The sequence below is a fragment of the Sinocyclocheilus grahami genome, unplaced genomic scaffold (genome assembly GCF_001515645.1).
Source record: "Sinocyclocheilus grahami isolate Dianchi unplaced genomic scaffold, SAMN03320097.WGS_v1.1 scaffold208.1, whole genome shotgun sequence".
Lineage (NCBI taxonomy): Eukaryota > Metazoa > Chordata > Actinopteri > Cypriniformes > Cyprinidae > Sinocyclocheilus > Sinocyclocheilus grahami.
In genome coordinates this window covers 2,163,791-2,184,975 of record NW_015505387.1, presented here as the reverse complement: position 1 = coordinate 2,184,975, position 21,185 = coordinate 2,163,791, and the positions used below count along the sequence as shown (strand labels likewise).

Below are 21,185 nucleotides of genomic sequence, written 5' to 3'. Positions count from 1 at the left end.
CTTAATTTCAGCCGCTTTTCCAGAAGTGGTCTGGCTTTTTTAGATGTTTTTTGGCAAAGTCTAATATGGTCTTGTTTGCACCTTGTGGTGAAGCCTCTGTATCTGCTCTGGTGAAGTCTCCTCTTAATTGTAGACTTTGACAGTGACACGTCTACCTCCTGGAGAGTGTTCTTCTTTTGGCTGGATGTTGTGAAGGGGTTTTTCTTTACCATGGAGAGGATCCTCCGATCATCCACCACTGTTGTTCTTCGTGGACATTCAGGCCTTTTTATGTTTCTGAGCTCACCAGTGTGTTCTTTTTTCTCAGATTGTACCAGACTGTTGATTTGGCCACTTCTAATGTTCCTGCTATCTCTCTGATGGATTTGTTTTGATTTCGAAGCCTAACAATTGTCTGTTTCACTTGTATGGACAGCTCATTTGGTTTCGTTGTGAAAGCAAAACTACTTTGTTTGGCCTTCCAAAAGAGGACACGACTAGAAATCAGTGGTTAAGTTGTATTTACAACACTGTTCCAGAACAGTTCAACCCAAATATTCAGATGTGTGCAGCACATTTTATGGAGGACTGTTTCCTGATCCTGGTAGAGTAGACTACCAATGCCGGCTGTTCTTACTCACAGACTGTAAGTATGTTTTTCATATTTAAAGGATTTGGCACTGACGATTCAAACACGAGTTTTGAGCAGTGTAGAGTAGGGCTTGTTGTTTGTCATTTCTCCCATCACAAATGCAGACATGGTTTTATGTTTATGCGGCGCGTATAAGTCTTATAGACAGTATAAGTCATTATAATCCGTAATTATGTCCCCACTGGATGCAACAAATGCCTCGTTTATAACGGGTTTTAATATTTTTGTCTCGTCGCTCCGGCCTGACAGGGCATCACAGTATGGTAAGGGGCGTAACATTTCTGCCACACGCTTGAGGTATTCGAACAATCACAGCACACCTCGCTTTTCAGACCGATGAGCTTTGTAAAAATCGACGCGTTTCAGAAAGGCAGGGCATAGAGGAGAAACAATAATGTACAGGATGTGGAAAATAATGTGTTTTTTGAACCTTAATCCGCATAAACATTTCATTACACCAAATACACAAAATAATGTTATTTTTAGCAACATCATATGACCCCTTTAAAGAGCTGTAGTTCCTAAACCTTTCCTCCAAATTTTGATGAGAATACCCTCAAATTAAAGCTCAGAGCGTGCACTTTAAGCTCATATTCATTATATAAATGTAACTTGAATAGGGTTGCAAAAAGCTGGAAAATTTCCAGTAAATTTCGGAAATATTTCAGGGATTTTTGGAAACTTTCCGGAAATTTACCGCAAATTGTCCACCCCTTTGCAAACCTAAACTTGAATATGTTTTGGTCAGTAGCTAAAATAATAAAAATTGTGCCTGTGTACAAAATATATATGGACCTGACTGTATAATCTATTAAAATTTCTGGGTTTTGAGTATTCAATGTTTCTATTCTGGCCCAGAATCTCAAATTTGGCACAAACCTTACATTGGGTGGTGGTCTAACTTGTTAAGTACAGTATATGTTATTAAACAACAAATAGCTCTGTTTCTTACAATAACACACCAAGGGGAGACTGCGCTCATTGCATTTCCTGTTTTTTTTTCTGTTTTCCTTAGTTTTACTGTATTTTTCTCCTAATTTGTGTTAGTCATGGAGTTGAGAATTATTTAAGTTTTACTTTTAGATAAGATTTATTTTTAGTAAAGTTTCTCAATAATTTCAAGGGATAACACTAGAGGAGAGAGAGAGAAAAAAGGTTTGTTATTTGTAAAGCCCCTAAGTTTGAATTATGATACAACAGAGCATAGATATTTGAACCTGTGTGTTCCTTTAAATCTTGATTGAGAGCATAATACAGAATAGTTGCAAGCAAGAAAGCAAGCGAGCAAATAAATAAATACATATTGAACAAAGGGAAAGTGAGCAATTAAAAATGTATTATGTTATTATTTATTTGGTTATTTCTTAGTAGTTTACATACAGTCATGTCACCTTGAATAAGCAAACATACAAACAAACCAACTAATAAATAAATAAGTTAATATACATCTAGGTGTAGTGTGGCAATCGAAAAGCTGGTCTGTGTTTAGTCTCTTAAATAACCAACCAAAGTATGTTGATTTCTTACTTTCAAGACAAATCAATGGGGGCCTTTTCACTGGCAGTCATTGCTCATAAGTCCTTGCCCATTATAAAATATTTTATTTGAACCTATAAAACCACTGAGAGAGAAAAAGATGCAATAAAAGAGGAAATCAGGAAGGAGGTACAGTGAATATAAAAGTCTCATAATTTACAGGTATTTGTCAAAAGTATAAAAAATAAAACTGAGTGCAATTACTTTTTGTTTGCTTGTTTTGTAGTCAGTGTAATGATAATAAATACCAAAATACAAATGATCAGCATCAGCAATACTAACTGTAGCTGATTAACCTCCTGATGAAAAGAAGTGTGTTCTGACATCCTCATCAGTGGATATAATCAACAGAGCATTTAGCTGTGATAAAATCCACAATGCTATGATGTAAAACACTTGTCGTGTAGCTCCCTTAGTGAACTGTTATTTTTTATTCACTATATACAGTGGAGTTCGTAATGTCAGATACCAGAGGGAAAATCTGGGATTTTTAATTACATGCTTTGTTTTTACCAGAGAATGTAAAACGCTTGCATGTGGCTGTCTCAGTACAGAGCGGCTGCGTATATTATGAATAATCCCACTTATGACATTGGGTGCCGGGAACGGCGAAATACTAGTTTAAAGCATGCCACAAAGTTGACCTAGCCATTACAGCAATTAAAGCCATCCAACCATTAAAGTTTGACCTAACTTGAGTTCACTGATTGCAGAAAGGGATGCTTATGTTTAAAATACAGCAACTAGGACATCTGGAGAGAATCATCCCTGTGCATCACCATAGACAGTCAACAGCATGCAAATTACTAGCATATTGGCTGTTTATTAGCACTTATAAAGCACATATTAATGCCTTATTCTGCATGGCCATATTTTAGATCCCTTAGCCCTACCCCATAAACTTAACAACTACCCTACTAACTAGTAATAAGCAGCAGATTGGGTGTTTATTGAGAGAAAACTCTCAGTTAATGGTGAATATGTATTCCCTAATCTAAAATCTTTCCAAATTGTTTTTGTAGAATTCTTTTTTTTGTGAGGCATTTGTTTTGGGAAAATTAATAGAAAAACAACACAATAATGGTTTGGAAAGATATGTGGATTAAATAAATACCTTTTTGAGTGAACTAATCCTTTAGACATGCCGCAGTGTTACCAATAAACCATCAACAGGTAAGACTGCTGTTACTGCACATTTACACACATTTACTTCACATTTACCCACCCATTTCCTCTTCCAGAGCACTAAGCAGACTGTGTGGCACGAGATCATTGCTCTTTCTGACTGCACATTTGACTAGCCCGGCAGAGATTACTTTGGGACTATTTGTTTGCCCTGCCAACTGCAGACATTTTTATTACTGTTGCAATTCTGTTTGGTGATGCTACTGATGTAGAAATGAACGCCGAAAAGTTAAGACCCAACCACAGTCACTGCCGCTGAAATAAGCCCGAGAAAACTGAATAATTCAAACTCCTGAAAGCTTTACCGAGTGATTACGAGCAAGGTTTTAGAACACACTAAAAAGAATATGCCTTTTGTTTATTTACACACAACTATAATAGAGCATGGGTTTGTTTGTCAAGTCCCATAGTATTAGCACATGAAAATGTTTTAGAGTATGCAAACATGAACGAGTCAGATGAGTAATGAATGAATGGAGAAAGTAATAAGCATAATAATTCATGGAATTAATAATACATTTTTGCTCAGTCATTTAATATGAAAGAATAGTAAACCTCAAGGCTTCATGCGTTCTCAAGCTCTCAGTTTATTTTAGTGGAAGGATGAAAAGTCTCTGCTTCGGTCAAATTATGCACAGTCACAGTGTCATCCATTGTATATACACTGAATATCAATGAGGCTGTTGTTTTCTTCCATTCTTTGTTACATAAAGTACAATACAAGCACTGTATTTACAGTATGATAACATGACAAACAAATGTTCTTCTAAATCATCATCAACAACAACAACTAAGAATCCTGGATGCTGTATTGCAGATAGACTGTTTTAATGCTACGTTCAGAAAGACAGAATTTCTGACTTCTTGGAAAGTGCACCAAGTGCACTCTTGTGCTCCAGAGAAGAGCTTGGGTTTTGAAAGACACAATATATGAAAAACAGATCATTTTTGGTTGAAATAATGACTAATAATTAAATAATGAATTCTTATAATAAAATACACTGCATCAGCAAATAATATACACTGCATCAGAGTTTGCTCAGTATATAATATGTTTAAAAGGTTTGTGAATACAGCTTTGTAAAAAATGGTAACTGATCTCAATCAATTCTGTGTGTGTGTATACAGTATGTACTGTATATCCCAGATCCAATCTGGGATGCAACACATTCTAACAGAGTAATGTGCCGCAGTATAATAAATAATGTTATATCTTTCAACTGCCTATCTTTTACAAAACAAGAACTCAGAATAAATCACTAAAATTGCTTTGTGGTCCAGTGAACTATCAGATGACAATACAGACCTTATGTTTGGCAAACTACACTAGTATTAAGCAATACATCATGTATGCAATTTCCCACAAACCTGTTTACAACCCAAGTTTCTTAAAGGCTGTCCACAGTCTATCTTTAACTTCACAACTGAACTCCATTTTTTGGAAATGACATGAACTAAGTTTAGCTTTCCAATCATAAAGGAAATCAGATGTCTGTGAGATTTCTGTGAGAATCAGAAACCACGTACCAACAATATTCTCTATGCTACAATGTAAAAGAGGCAACACATGTATTTTTTAATTACCTTTCTTGATCTTGCGATGGAAGTTAATGGCGTCCACAGATGCGGTCACAATGTTGGTCTTGCAATGACGAGCAGCAACAATCCCTGCCACCTCATCCATCAGCTTCATGGTCACACCTGAGGATGACAGATATCAGGGCAATTTACTAACTGACTTACAATCAGACTGAGAATATTTATATCAGTCAAATTTACCCTGAAGCATCAGAGTAAAAACCATTCAGAAGTCATAAACTGTTTGTCCTTCTGAAAGAATATGCAAAGGAACTTGTGATAATAAGAGTCGTGATCTCCTGCTGACGGTGCGTATATAACCATTTCATTACCATCCTTCATTATCAGTGCTGTTTTGGCTGATATGGCATTGCTATCTTCCCAAATAAATACCCATTTGGCAGTGAAATGCAAAACCTGATGTCATATGTGTAACGTACCGGAGCGAGGAACGAGGAGTAAACTTCCAACGAACAGGCTTCATTTGACATCAAAGGAACCAGGAACACACACGTAGCGGGGAGAGACGACATTCAATAACAGACAACGGAACACTGAATAGGACTCACTTTAAATACATAGGACTAGAGGAGGGGATGACGGGAAAGACCTGGAACTAATGAAACAATTAACATGGGAGAAAACTGGGTCATGGAGCACACGTGGGGGAGGAAAAACACACAGATAGAGTCCAGGGGTGTGACATATAATCCCCCTCCCGGAAGGTGCGTCCTCGCACCGTAGAACAATGGGGGGGACGGGTGGGAACATGGGAGGAGGCTCGGCAGGAGGACAGACTCCCGGGAGGGGGCCGGCAGACAGAGTCCAGGGAGGTGACGATGGAGGGAGGAGCCAGGGAGGCGACAGGAAGGACTTGGAGCAGGAGGGGCCAAGCAGGACCCAGGCCACAGCCATGATTGCGACCCACGGTGAAGCCGATGGAGGGAGGAGCCATGGAGGAGGAATGGCCGCCGACTCCAGGGGGCCGACCAATGTCGGCGGAGCAGGTGGCGGAGGAGCCCGAGGCGGAGACGGAGAGCCAATGAGCCAAGGCGAGAGGGAGGATCCCTGCCGACTGATGCGGAGGCGTGGATCCGAAAGGCAGCGGTTGAGCCGGAGCGACAGAGGACTGAGGAGGAGCCGAAGGGATGAAGGAGCCTGACGGAGCCGGAGGGGCGAAGGAACGAGGTGCAGACGGAGTGGAGTCCCGAGGCGAAGGATGGTCGACGCCAGACCAAGGTGGAGCCGAAGGGACGAGGGAGCCCGGCGGAGCTAGTGGACTGTCGGACCACGGCAGAGAGGAGAGAGCTAGGAGCCATGGTGGAGCTGACGGGTCCATGGGCCGAGGCGGAGTCTGGGGCTTAGAGGCTGGAGGCAGAGTCAAGGGATACTCCAGCTCCAGTGACGCTGGAGGATGGCAGTCCCGCGGAGCTCGCACCATGCTGATGGTGGTCTGAGGGCGATCAGAGGGGCTGCCAGACGACAGCGGGTGGGTGGGCAGAAATTTGTGAGCCTCCGGGCTTAACTTGGGACCAGAAGCCCTCTCAGGGCTGGACGTGGGAACAGGAGCCTTCTCTGGGCTAGACCTAGGAACAAGAACTTTCTCTGGGCTAGACATGGGAACAGAAACTTTCTCTGGGCTAAACTCAGGAACTGGAGCCCTCTCTGGGATAAACTCGGGGACTAGAGCCCTCTCAGGGTTACACTCGGAGACAGGGCTGAACGTGGCAACTGGGCTGACAAAGGGCTATGAGGAAGGAAGGAGGAGAGGGGGTAAGTCGACTGTTTCCCAGTCTATAAGGTCCCCTTCCACTCTCTCTCTCTGTCCGCGGCATTCTCCCTCGTGGCGGGCTCTGTTGCCAGCTCTCGCACCCTGACTGACGTCACTTGCAGCTCCGGCTCCGTGGCGATCCGTTGCTCTGTCGCTCCATGCGGCAATGGCTCATCGGCTACAGCGAGCTCGGGCTCTCCATCAGCGGTGGGCTTGGGCATGCGCTCCACGCTGTGGGGAGATGGTGGGCTGGGTACTGGGTCCGGGGTGGCACTCGCCAGTGTCTCGCCAGTTTCCACTCAGGTGAAATTCGCTCAAGGGCCTTCCTCGGATGACGGCGCTCTGTACGTGGAGTTTAAACGGGCATCATAGAACGCATAGAGCGCGTCGACCGGGTAGGTGGAGAGGTTGGCGAGGACCAGGAACAGTCTGGTGTGTCCCTCAAGCGATTTTTCCCCCTGCTCCAGCAGGAGGAGGAGGTATTCAGTGCGAGGGGATTCATAAGGGCACAACAGAAACAAAAAACACTGGGTAAAACACGGAAAACAAAAACGGAGGGAAGACACGGAGGTTACTGTTTTGGTCCGGTATCCTATCACGTACTGCTTCTGTGAGGAGCACGGAGCGAGGAACGAGGAGACGAGGAGTAAACTTCCAACGAACAGACTTTATTTGACGTCAAAGGAACCAGGAACACACATGTAGTGGGGAGACGACATTCAATACCAACGGAACACTGAATAGGACTTACTTTAAATAAACAGGACTAGAGGAGGGGATGACGAGAAACACCTGGAACTAATTAAACAATTAACATGGGAGAAAACTGGGTCATGGAGCATGTGGGGGAGGAAAAACATACAGATAGAGTCCAGGGGCGTGACAATATGACAGAAAATTACATTAAAGCTCAAATGATGCAGCATGATTACTGCTTAGTAAACACTGTAACAATAATAATATCAATTGCATAGCACGCGGCTAGAACAAAGTTCAGTGCTTCATGAATTATACATCTCTCTGGCAGAACAGGTTACCATCAGTCTCAGGAGAATCAGACCCCTTGTTCTGAATCACCATATCTGTATGACTTGGAAATTTCACTATTTCACTGTTCAAACCCATTGCAATAGGTTTGTGTGAGAAACATAGATAAGTTGATAAATTGTTATTCTTTCATAATCGTCTAATTGGCTGTAGCTCTGAAATATCATTTAGGTTGCATTCAGATTCAAAAATGGCTTGTTGACGCACCATTGCACAACACTTCTTCCAAGTGCTGTACAGGAAGGTGACATGCAAGTCTGAATGTGGATTGTGGTGAATAACATTTGAGAGCTGCAATGAAGAGGGAGGATTGTCAATTAAAATTCTATAATTTTATCCCTTTGTGTGAAGACTCTACAGAATTTCTAGATGAGAGCAAATAATGCCAGAATTCTAATTTTTGCGTGAACTGTTGCTTTGAAGTCGATGATGTATCTTGCACTGAATATACAATATAATGTTTTAATAATTTTCAACAAAATATATGGTGATTCGAGTTACACCAGTTTTTATGGTTATTCAAGTATTGCATAGTTATTCACCCCAAATGTTCAAACATGCTAAAAAAATAATGAACATAATAAAATAAATAAATCTGACTGTTGCAAAGTATTGTGAGATTGTCTTTTCCTCAAAAATACATGCAGTGCTGCCTTAGAATTTTGCTAAATTCTATAATGTATCAACCAACATGCCTAATAAAATCGCTGAGCTAATATTTTACTAACTGCTGAGAAGCTGTAATGGTATGAACAGTCCGCTTATGGAAGTCACTAGGTGTAAGATTGCTAAATACAGCCACTAACTCGGAAAATATATGGAAGATACTGCTGCTGCCAAGCTTTGAAAAATATCTGGCCTGAGGTAAATCATCTGAACAGAGATGAATGGAAGCAGACTGTATGTGATATAAAGGCCTTTAATGACCATTTCCATTGTTCCAGGACCTGAGGGATAAAGGGGTCACATCATTGAAAACATGATTTCCATTGCTTTTTTGGAATAAAGAGTTCAGTGTACTATGTGGACTTTTAAAAAAAAAAAATTATGTCATGCTAAACATAAAATGTATCAAATAATGTGACTTAAGTATTTTATGTATGTCAGTAGTATATCATGGGAACAGCACACAAATGTTTCCTTAGAATGACCTTTGTAATGACCCTTAGATCATTGTAAGGACTTTAGATCAATGACAATCAATCAGATCAGGAAAAAATTGTTGACATAACTAATATTGTTGTAAAAAAATATTTTCATCAAAGCATTATAACCCTATACAGTAGAAAACTGAGAGAGTTAAGTATTGTAAGCTCAGTGTTAAGAAGATTAATTTAGCAGAGGGTCAGCAGATAGCACAGATATAGAACAGAATGACACTCCTTGGAATATTTCTATACCAAGATGACGTGCAATTCACAGCACCAGTGCATGTTTTGTAAGCTCCCTTGACACCAAACAGGCAGAGACTTGAATACTCTGGATCACTGTATGAGCTGGTTTTAGCGATGGACCCTGGGGACTCTCATCTCCAAGTGAGATTCCCTCAATTTACACATGGCACTGAAAGCGCACTCCACCACAAAAACTCTCTTGACAATTTGTGGCAAAGCTTCTTCACAAATCTCAGCTAGTGAGAAAGCGTCATCTCTGGATGTGCAGTGGTGTAAAAATATGGGAGAAGCATGAAATGGCTGCTGAGGTTTTGCACAAGTGTCATAAAAGGGGCCATTTTGAACTTTTTTTTGTCAGGCAAGAGTCTCCTTTTGCAAGCTTTCACACCTGATCCAAGTGTGGTTTAACACTGTCAACCTTGTCTACCCTAAGTTACAAACTATTCATGTTTGTTTTTTTCATCTGACACAAATCTATAGTGGATATAAAAAGTCTACAAGACCCCTATTAAAATTTCAACTTTTATCAGATGTAAACAATTAATCCAAGTAAAATAAATTTTCATCTTAAAAAGGTTTAATTTTAACAGGTGTGTAGTCCATTGTATGATCATTCACTGGTTTAAACTGATCTAGATGGTTTACTGGTACAGTATATGCTCTTGACCAGCAAAACTTGGTCTTTCTAGTGAACAAGCATGGTCTTTCTAGTGAACCTGGTCTTGCTAAGTTAGCTAAAAATCCTGCTGGGGATACCAGCCCACTGGCATAACATTCTGAGCTATCAGCATCCACTCTACAATATATGCAGGTTGCCTCAAATCACCTTAGGGCCTAGTATTAAGATGCATTTTCTGTGGCGCGCACAGAGACATTTGATAAGTGCAAAAACACGATACGTGGCTTATGAGTGAACATATACGCTAGCGAATGAATAGGATAATAACTGTAGGGCAAAGAATGAACTTGTGTCATAAGTGTTTGTTTCTTTCAAGAATTAATAGCTTTGCTCGATTCTGTTGTTTTCGTACAGTCTAGTACATCAGGCAAAAATAAATCCAAGAAAAGCAAAAAAGAAAAAAAATTATCCAGGAATAAACATAAATACAAGAATTTCATTTTTTTTCAGTGTCATAAGGATAATAACTCAGTATTAAGAACTGTGCGACTGTGCATTACAGTTATTTAAATTCATGAAAGCTCTCTCTATTCGTCTCCATCTGCCTTTGGTAAGGTGAAATGAAAGTCAAGCTGACTCACTCTCATGATGGGCAGAGAGTTTTTGCCACTGCAGTTGAATTATGGAAGCGACATTTGAAACCTGTGGAGTTATTTATATGCCTCCATAATTGTCAGTCAGAATGATTTCTATCGCCTGATTTGCATAGACAAATACATCTAAGCCTGGTGGCACAGTCAATAATATGGCAAATGTCTTAGTATGTCTGTCTTCAGACTGAAATTGAGTAATTCAGAATTTCCGAACCACCGGTTTCGCAACAGGATCCAGATTTTACATTGGACAATAAGTGCCAACACAACACACATCTACTGTACGCTAATAAAAAGGTACATAAATATATAAAGAAAGAAAACACTGCCATTTATTCATATTATCAGTAATTAAATAGGTCCAATTAGCGCAAATTAGCGCTAGAGTGCAATTCCGATGATGGGCAGAGAGTTTTTGCCACTGCAGTTGAATTATGGAAGCGACATTTGAAACCTGTGGAGTTATTTATATGCCTCCATAATTGTCAGTCAGAATGATTTCTATCGCCTGATTTGCATAGACAAATACATCTAAGCCTGGTGGCACAGTCAATAATATGGCAAATGTCTTAGTATGTCTGTCTTCAGACTGAAATTGAGTAATTCAGAATTTCTGAACCACCGGTTTCGCAACAGGATCCAGATTTTACATTGGACAATAAGTGCCAACACAACACACATCTACTGTACGCTAATAAAAAGGTACATACATATATAAAGAAAGAAAACACTGCCATTTATTCATATTATCAGTAATTAAATAGGTCCAATTAGCGCAAATTAGCGCTAGAGTGCAATTCCATAAAAGCACAGATGGGAGGGAAAATTCTGTGGGTGATTTACTGACAATGCGCAACATTGAAGAACACAGACACAACATCTCATTTCCATAATGACCAGCACAATCCTGCTTTAAGACATGCTTTTTTGGGGCGTTAAATAATGCAGCAAATACCAGTGAATTGACGAGCGCAAATCTTAGTAAATCGCGTTGTGTGATTCATTTGAATACACTCCTTCTATACATTTACAGATCAAAAGGGAAACTCCTGCAAATGCATATTCAATAAGGTGAGTCGCAGAAATAACTGTCTTTTCAGCGCTAATTTCCCACTGCGTGTCTTAGTAAATCCTGACAGTAGTTTTTTTAACACCAAATAAGGGTTTGCGTTGGCGCAAGCTGATAGTCTGGCCCATGGTCTACAATCTGCTAAATTACTAATATATGGACTATACAGGAAAATTTACAATTTGATAAATGAATAAGCAACAATGTGACCTCAGTTAATATTGCCTGGCTATATTATGTTGGCATGTCTAATTTGACATAAAAAAAACTTTTTTCCTTCTTTTTAATACACAATGTGTCTTTTTATTTTGATATCCTAACTACACATAATTATGTAGTTTGCTACTTTTTTTTAAACAAAGAAAGAAACTTGACAATGGTTCAACATCAGCAAGACTGCAGTCTTTTCAGTCAGAAAGATGCTTGCAAAACTGAATATTTGCCTGTATGCAAATGACCATAATGGCAAGCAAACCTAAGGGTGCTTTAACTGTGCAGTCAAAGAATGATGTAAGTTTCTTGGGCTCCAGATCTGAGAAGGAGAACTGGGCGCTCAATGGAAAAACAGCAATTAGAAAGCCAATCCCAGAGGAGTCTTTGCTGTTAGCAAGTGCTTCAATTATTAGATTTCTTGTGACGATTACCCAATATTTTTCCTCTGAACAGGCTGAGCCTAGAGCCACCATGATAGATGATGAAATATTCCTCTTCAGTTTAGTACTCTAGATGCTCTGCTTTTGTCTTTCTCTCCACTACATTTCAAACAATTTTAGGTCTACTTACAAAAACAATTGTACCAACAGCAAACTCAACTATCTCTTTACTTCAGAGTACAGCACCCTCTCTCTTTTTATTTTAATCATAATGGTAAAATAAAAAAAATTAATAAATAAAAATGGCTTTGTAATGAAGTGTTACCATAGAAACAGGTTGTGGGATATTTTCGCACATGCTCAAAAGAGAAAAATATTTCCTGTATATTTGTACACTGTGGGTATTTCCAGCTGCTAGTTAGCACGACAGCTTGCATCAACAGCTTTACTTCATTTAAATCCTTTGTGGGTCATAGTGATTCACTTGTGGATGTTGAATACCTCCTGTAAAACCTAGCAAAAACTCTTACTTACAAAAAATTACTCCTTTAAATGGGAGACAGTCACACTTTATTTTGATTGACCATTTCATCTACATGTTAGCTAACTCTCACTAGAGTCTTAGCACAGCATTAGTAGACTGTTTGATTAAGATTAGTGGAATAAGCGGTAACACTTTACAATAAGATTCCATTTGTTAATTTAATGTTCATGTTAATATTCAAGTCCATGTTAGATCAGGTTCATTAAATGACAAACTATATAAACACAGATACAACTTTTGGTCACACTATAAGGCCCAATTGTCGCTAACAAACCATTAACTACAACTTTTGCCTCAATAAACTCCTAATTGTCTGCTTATTAATAGCTAGTAAGGTAGGTGTTAAGTTTAGGTATTGGCTAGGATTAGGGATGTAGAATATAGTCATGCAGAATATGTGCTTTATGAGTACTAATGGTGGTCAAAATGTTATTAATGCATGCTAATAAGCAACTAGTTAATAGTAAGAACTGGTCCCTATACCAAGTTGGGTGTTACCCAACTTTTGATGATAATTATTGGAATCAACATTAACTAAGATGAATAAACACTTCAGGTAGTATTTTTCATTGTTAATGTTAACTAATGTAGTTAACAAATGTTAACAAATGGAAAGTGCTGCTGAATAAGCTAACATGTCTTGCAAAGTTACTTATAGTCATAATGTCTCTTGGAGGATCATCAAAATAAAGTGTTAGCAGATATTAAGCAGACAGTCTAATAATACTAATGACTGCTAGTTGACATGTAGTTGCAAATTTACTTATAGTCAACAGAATGTTTAATGGTGACTATCAAATAAAGTGTAACCTGGACACAAAGAGTCATTAGTTGACCTATTAGTCTATTACTTTGTCCTTTCAAACCCATATGCTCTGATTTTTCTTCTATAAAACACAAAGGCAGAATTTTTTAAGCGTCTTCACAGACTCATCTCTTTGCATAGAGTGGCAGTTCATAATAACCACTTCTGTCAAGATACAAAAAGGTATCACAAAAAGGTGTAACATTATAAAATTATGGTGAAAAATTCTCTCTCTCTCTTTTTTTTTAGTTTGAGTTTGCAGATTATAAATTGGCATAGGAGAAGTGAGAACATTCTTTGAAGTTTTTCCTTTTGTGTTCCACAAAAACATTAGAGAATCGAGACTGGAATGACATGAGGGTAAACAAACGATGTCTGAACTATGTGTGTTTGTTCCACAAATCAATGCTAAATGCACTATATTTTTCATATCACATAGATGTGCGTTATTTGAGTTGTAAAGTTGACTGGGTGGATGACTGCAAATTCAATAGTATTTTTTAGTAATCAATTTGCATCAGTCTTTTAATGTTTGTGGTCTTGCAAACACTTTTCATATTTTAAACATTAATTCGCTGCGCCGCATGCTTGTTCACTAAGCATAAGCGCATCACTGTTCAGGCATTTTCCATTCATACAATGGTTGCTGTCCACAGCTGTATTTAACCCAGAATATTCCTTTAACATATTTAGTAGTTTAATATCTGGTAAAGACTCAGCTGGGTTTACTCACACAAAACTCCCACTGCCTTACTACAGATACAACAGTGCCATACTGGCACACAGCCTTTATTTCTGAGTAACACACACAGATATAAACACACTCTCACTTGATCTGTGATGGATGCAACCTGTCTGCACTCTATAATCATTCCTGCTGGAGCTCGGCTGGAGGAAATCCAGATGCATTCATGCACCCATCTGTTAGTTTTATCGATGCCTCCTCTCCTCAAACACACTCCATCTCCATCCATTAACACACATACTCTCTCGTCCCCAAATACACACTCTCCCAAAAGACACATCGCTCAGGCCCCCGCAACTCAGCTGGCAGCTCTTGCAGTCTGTGTTTTTCTATGATCTCATATGGTCTCCCATGCGAACGCAGATCCTAAACAGCCACTAGACCACAACTTTAACTCTTATGGCATTTGTGGGGATCAAAGGATTTGGCTTATGAACTAATGTTAACTCTTCATCTTGCTTTAAGAGGTGGAAAACATTTAAAGCACCCCTATTATGGATTTGTGAAAATTACCTTTCATGCAGTGTGTAACAGCTCTAAGCGAATTAAAACATCCTGCAAAGTTTTAAATATGAAAGTACACCTATTGTCTCTCAAAAGAAAGAGTCGACTCTGAATCATTGAAACGAGTCGTTTTTAAAACGAATCCCAAGCTGTTTCATGTTGACGTCAACATGAAACATTAGCATATTGCCCGCCCACTTGTTGTCTTTTCGCATCGGTCTAAATGAAAATGCAAATTCATTCTTTGCCACTAGGTAAAAATACCTAGAGAGCGGTAAAAATAGCTGTTTCCCCGGTAACGCTGTACACAAAGCAGCACTGCGCTCACAAACGCTGCTTTATCAGGCATTACAGGCATGATTACATTAAAATGAGACCAATAGGACCAATCACCGCAGATTAGCGTCATTCAAAGGAGGGGTTTGGAAAAATGAATCATTGAGCGAATTGTTTGGGAGTCGTTGAGCAAGTAAGGTAAAAATAAATGCATATTATAAGACAATGAAAGTGTTTTTGACCTTGCATGCATGTCAACCTGTTGTTGGGGACTCCCAAAACCAAAATATGAACCTTTCATTACCCATAATAGGGGCATTTTAAACGAGTATATATGATAAGTTTAATTATTAATTAATTCATTAATTTCTATATTAGTATATACAAATCATATTTAAAAGGGATCATGGAATGCTAAATTAAAATTTCTCTATTTTTTAATATATAAGAGATCTTTGATCCATTAGTTTTGGCACAGTAATGTAGAGTTTGCAAAGGTTAAACTATAGATAAAAGATGAAGCTGCAAACTGTATTGGATTTGACAGCAACTACACTGCAAATCACAAATTAAACAATTTAACAATGCTTTGTCTGTAGATAAAGGTTTATACGGGTTATGTATTCAAAACGTGTGCAACAGCAAGGGGGCTTTCATACTTTTTCTTATGCAATGATGTTAGCCAAGCACACAGCAGTGGCTGTTTACTGACAAACCTTAAAGGAGCTGACTCCTTAGAAAGGATCAAAAAGAGCGTTAGAATGAGGTTTGAATTTTTTTGTGAATATTTGACTTATTTTTACCATTATAAATTAACCACAAGGATATTTTATATTTTAATATATATATTTTAAAAGATTTGTTTTGTGTTGTTTAAATGTGTTTTATGTTCACATTTAAAATATGCATGCTTGATTGTGACAGTGCAGTTTACAACACAGTGCTGATTAATTAGCTACGCTTCATGAGTTCTTTCCAATTTCACTTTAATTGTGCTTTCAATCAAATAAGGTCTATAAATACACTAAATAAAATGTTCAATCTTTCCATAATTTAGAGCAGGCATTCCCAAACTTTTTTTATCAGGCAAACCCCTCTACGTGTAACATGTGACTGTAAAGCGCTGAAGACTCTGATATGTCTCAGTGAGATCCGTTTACTGTGGCCATGTAGGATGACAGATTCAGATTCTACCAAACCTTTAAAAGATGAGAAAACATGATCCCACGCGCAATGCCTACACAAGACAGCTATTCATAGTAACCTGTCACATAGCAAAGTCATATGAGCTCTGAATTTTTAAAATCTTCTCTCAGCCCCCACATTTCACTCTCAGGAACCCAAGCACATCTCACCATCTTACCTTTTAATTCAAAAGTTTTGTTTAAAGCAACATCAACTATTTTCTCTTTATTTGAGCAATACATGACACAGAAAGTGTCCTTACAGGAACAGCTCACCCACAATGAAAAATCTGTCATCATTTCTTCACCTTTATGTTGTTCCAAACAACATTTTATCGGGATCAATTCTCACTATTAACTTGTGTTTATTAGTACTTATTCTGGAAGACCATATTCTACATCCCTAATCCTACCCAATACCTTAACAAATACCTTACTAACTATTAATAAGCAGCACATTAGAAGTTCATTGAGGTAAAAGTCACAGTTAATGGTTTATTAATAAGAATTAAGAAATTAAGAATTGGACCTTAAAATGAAGTGTGACCAAATATTTAACGCAATTAATGCAGCATCCACCTTTTCCTAACTAATGTTAACAAATGGAGCTTTATTGTAAAGTGTAACCATAAAGGGTTACCATTTGTTTTTATCTACAGAAGACTGTAGATTAATGTACAATGGTGGAAGAACACTTCATTTGCCAAAATTCAAATACCTGTTGAATTTCTCTGAACTATATTTCAGTAAATCCCACAATTCAAATTCAACTTCCTGTGTGCTATAGTAATTTCAATTCAAATTTGGATTTCCAATTCTTAATTTTTGATTTTTTTCTCAGTAGCTTACAAATCCCATTGACAACGAAATTGTTCAGCATTGTTTTTTTGATCTGCATTTGTTTGTTATGACATAAATGAAGACTTTCAGTAAATTCCAAGTTTTTCTTCCCACAAAGCTATCGTACAGTATGACTTCAGAAGACTTATCTAGCACACAAGTCATATGGATACATTACTGGTGTTATGACTTTTTGGTCACACTTTATTTTAAGGTCCAATTCTCACTATTAACAAACCCTTAAACTACAACTTTTGCCTCAAAACTCCTAATTTGCTGCTTAATAGTAGGTAAGGTAGTTGTTAAAGGGTTAGTTCACTCAAAAATGAAAATTAGCCCATACTCACCCTCAAGACATCCTAGGTGTTTATGACTTTCTTCTTTCTGACGAATCCAATAGGAGTTGTATTAAAAATGATCCTGGCTCTTCCAAGCATTAGAATGGTAGTAGGTGGGTGTTTTTGTTCAACAGTCCAAAAGTAGTCAAAGCGCGCACATCCATATTAAAGGGTTAGTTCACCCAAAATAACTCACCCTCATGTCGTTTCAAACACGTAAGACCTTAGTTCATCTTCGGAACACAAATTAAGATATTTTTGATGGAATCTGAGAGCTGTCTGGCCCTGCATAGACAGCAACACAACTGAAATGTCCCAAGTCCAGAAACGTAGCAAGGAGATCGGTAAAATAATCCATGTGACATCAGGGGTTCAACCACAATTATACGAAGCAACGAGAATACTTTTTGTGCGCAAAAGAAAAAAAAACAACAACAAAAATTTGACAACTTTATTCAACAATTTGTCTCCTCCAGTCCTCCTCCTGGAATGAGCAGGCTGGGACGCTGCGGCCGGCAGACGGGTGGAGGCAGCAGCTGCCCGCCGGGGCAGGGGGTGACGACCCGCCTCAGTCTGCGCAAAAGAAAAAAAAACAACAACAAAAATTTGACAACTTTATTCAACAATTTGTCTCCTCCAGTCCTCCTCCTGGAATGAGCAGGCTGGGACGCTGCGGCCGGCAGACGGGTGGAGGCAGCAGCTGCCCGCCGGGGCAGGGTGTGACGACCCGCCTCAGTCTGCTTCTGTGCAGCCGAGAGCTGCTGGGCCAAGCTCTCGACCGCGTCGCCGAAGAGGCCTGGGACACAGGGGCATTAAGTAATATATAAGCATCGCCGGACAGGCCAGACGAGTACCTACAGACCCGGGAGGGGAGGCACAGTTCGCCCTGCCGGGTAGAGGCAGTATTAGGACACAATTGTATCGCTCCACCGGTGGGACCCTTGTATACCCCCTAGCTGCACCACCGTCAAGGGTGGTGAGGGAGGAGGAACCAGCAGGTCGGTTTTCGGCAGTAAAAGGTGCCGTCCATGACCTGGTGAGCTCCTCATGCACCACCGGGAAGAAAGGCACTGAGAACCAATCGTCCAACCTAGAGGGCCCGGGACGTGGTGGAGGTTTCCACTCGAGCCCTACCCTCTCGGCGGCCAGGGAAAGCAGAGCCAACATCTCTTGATCCGATTCAGGCCTTGCCACACTCCCGGAGGGCGGTAGCGCAGTTGAATCTTCATCTCCAGAGAGCTCTACCTCCGATGCAGTGATCGACATCCGGTCATTTGGAGGAGCACCGAAGGATACCGCTGGTACGCTCTTTGAAGAGGGCCCAGTGCATTCCTTTGAACGGCTCAACTGGTTGCAAAGCGCTAGAGGAGCGATGGTCCCCGAGGGTTGGTTCCCTGAGGGGTTTGCCACCACTGTAACCCTCAGACCGCCCGGGCTACTGCCCGAAGTAGTCCACGCCTGGCTGCCGCCAGGACGAACATTAGATCGCGGAAGAGGCAATGGAGTCTGGCCCACAGCTCCGAGATGGTCATCTTCCCGCAATGGGAACATGACTCACCCGCGAATGCCACCTAAGCGTATTTAATGCCCAGACACGTGAGGCAGCGATCGTGACCATCAATGCGGTGCCAGGTAATGGGTAATCCAGAAACGCACGGGTAAAACGGCATCTTAAAAAGACGATCCGTCATCTTTACAAAGACGCACCCGCTTATTGTATTCTTTTAGATAAATTGGCTCTTTTAGGGAAATGCTCTTTTACGTGCTGAGACACACAGGGGAAGCGGCCGTTTGCAGCATGACAGGGGGCAGTGCAGCCTGAAATGCGCAACTCACTCGACACAGAAACGACCACCGCTTAAGCGCCGTCCACCAACACAAAAAGCTCCCGAGAGCGCGCTAGACTCGTCACACACGAAGTAGTTTGGTAGGAGCAGAACGATGTTGTCGCTCGGCTCCGAAGCGAAAAGCTGGTATGCATTGCACCGACTGCCTTTTTATGCTCACGCTGTGATCAGCGGCAGCTGGATGCAATCATTGCATGCCAATGTGCCTTGGCTCGTTTAGTTTACACTCGAAGTGGATTGGTCTCTCTAAGCGGATCCAAATCCGTCGGTCACTGATGTGACTCGGAGTGACCGACTGAAAGGGAACAGTTTTTGCATGGAAAAAGCAGCCTGAATATTCTTAAAAATCTTCCTTATTATATTCCTTAGGAATAAAATAACAGCATACAGGTTTGGAGCAACATAAAGATCAGATAATTGTAATTCTAAATGAACTGTTCTTTTAACAGCACAGGAAAAGGGAAAACTGCATCTTGAACCAAAGTACAATGATTAATTTGAATGCCAGACAAGTTATGAATGAGATAAATACTATTAAGAAGGAAATGAGATGGAGGGGACAGGACAGTTCCCTATCAAAGAGGAAAATCACAGCTGTCATATTGCTTTGTGTCGTGCAACAGAGGTTGCTAAGGGTCAGGCGCAAACCCAAGGACCTCCCTCTTCCCTCTGATAAACAGCCTGTCTCTGATCCTTTAGAAATCCATTCAGGATATTCAGTAGCTTTGGTCTGCTTTCATCATGCGCAATGGGGAAAAACAGACGGTGAAGGCAGAGAGCGAGTGTGTGCGCATGTGTGTAAGCCAAACGTCCTTGCATACAGACACAGCTGTGATAGAGAGCTTGGGGGGAAATGTGTTGTTTTATTTTCTCTTGCACTGCTCTGCTCATAGGACTGATTGAACTGTATTCCAAAAAAAAAAAAAACACCTAAACCAACAAAATTCTGACTGATATGTATCAACAGTATATGCTAATGAACTATATTAAAATCGATAAATGTGAGTAATATTTTTTTTGACTGCCACAATTAAAGTGTTAACTGTGATTTTTTTTTCTTCATTTTAACACATTACAAATATTTGGTAACACTTTAGTATATAGTATTGGTAACACTTAAGACCAATTTTCACTATTAACTAGTTGCATGCTAACATGCTAATAATAGCATGCCTGTTATTAAAGTGGTCATATGATGTTGTTAAAAATAACATTATTTTGTGTATTTGGTGTAATGAAATATGTTTATGCGGTTTAAGTTTAAAAAACATTATTGTTTCTCCTCTATGCCCCGCCTTTCTGAAATGCGTCGATTTCACGCATTTGTGATCGGAGAGAAACGACAAACAACAAGCGCTACTCTACACTGCTCAAAACTCGCGTTTGAATCATCAGTGGCAAATCCTTTAAATATGAAAACCTACTTACAGTCTGTGAGTCAGAACAGTCGGCATTGTAGTCTACCCTTCCAGGATCAGGAAACAGTCCTCCATAAAATGTGCTGCACTGGGTTGAACTGTTCTGGAACAGTGTTGTAAACACTGATTTCTAGTTGTGTCTTCTTTTGGAAGGCCAAACAAAGTAGTTTTGCTTTCACAACAAAACACACAGCGTCACACACGACGGGCTTGAGTAAGGAACGGCGCGGCCGGCGGATTCGACGAAGGAGCAGCCGGCAGGCTTGCAGCAACCACATGTGACGACCCCGGGCTGGACTCCGCTTCGTCCACGGTGAAAGCCGATCCGGCGATCCACAGCGCGAAGTTGATGTATTTCCTATTGGCTGTTTATTTGTACTTATAAAGCACATATTCTGCATGACAATATTCTACATTTCTAATCCTACCCAATACCTAAACTTAACCAGAGAAAACCAAGAAGAAGAGCTGCTGTGCTGTAGCCTCAAATTTTTGGCATGTCTAGAACAGCGGTTCTCAATTCCAGTCCTCGCGTACCCCCACTCTGCACATTTTGTATGTTTCTCTTATTGCTTCATACGTTTGCTATATTTGACTGTAAGTGCCCT

At 40.0% G+C, this 21,185-nt stretch overlaps 1 protein-coding gene across 3 annotated transcripts in view; it reads right to left on the bottom strand.

Moving 5' to 3' along the window:
- Positions 1-21,185, bottom strand: part of acot7 (acyl-CoA thioesterase 7) — a 67,883-nt gene that overhangs the window by 18,292 nt on the left and 28,406 nt on the right. For all 3 annotated transcript variants that reach the window (XM_016286296.1, XM_016286297.1, XM_016286298.1), the window contains one exon: positions 4,937-5,053. In XM_016286296.1, coding sequence (XP_016141782.1) covers positions 4,937-5,053 — 117 coding nt within the window. The remainder of the gene's footprint in view (positions 1-4,936; positions 5,054-21,185) is intronic.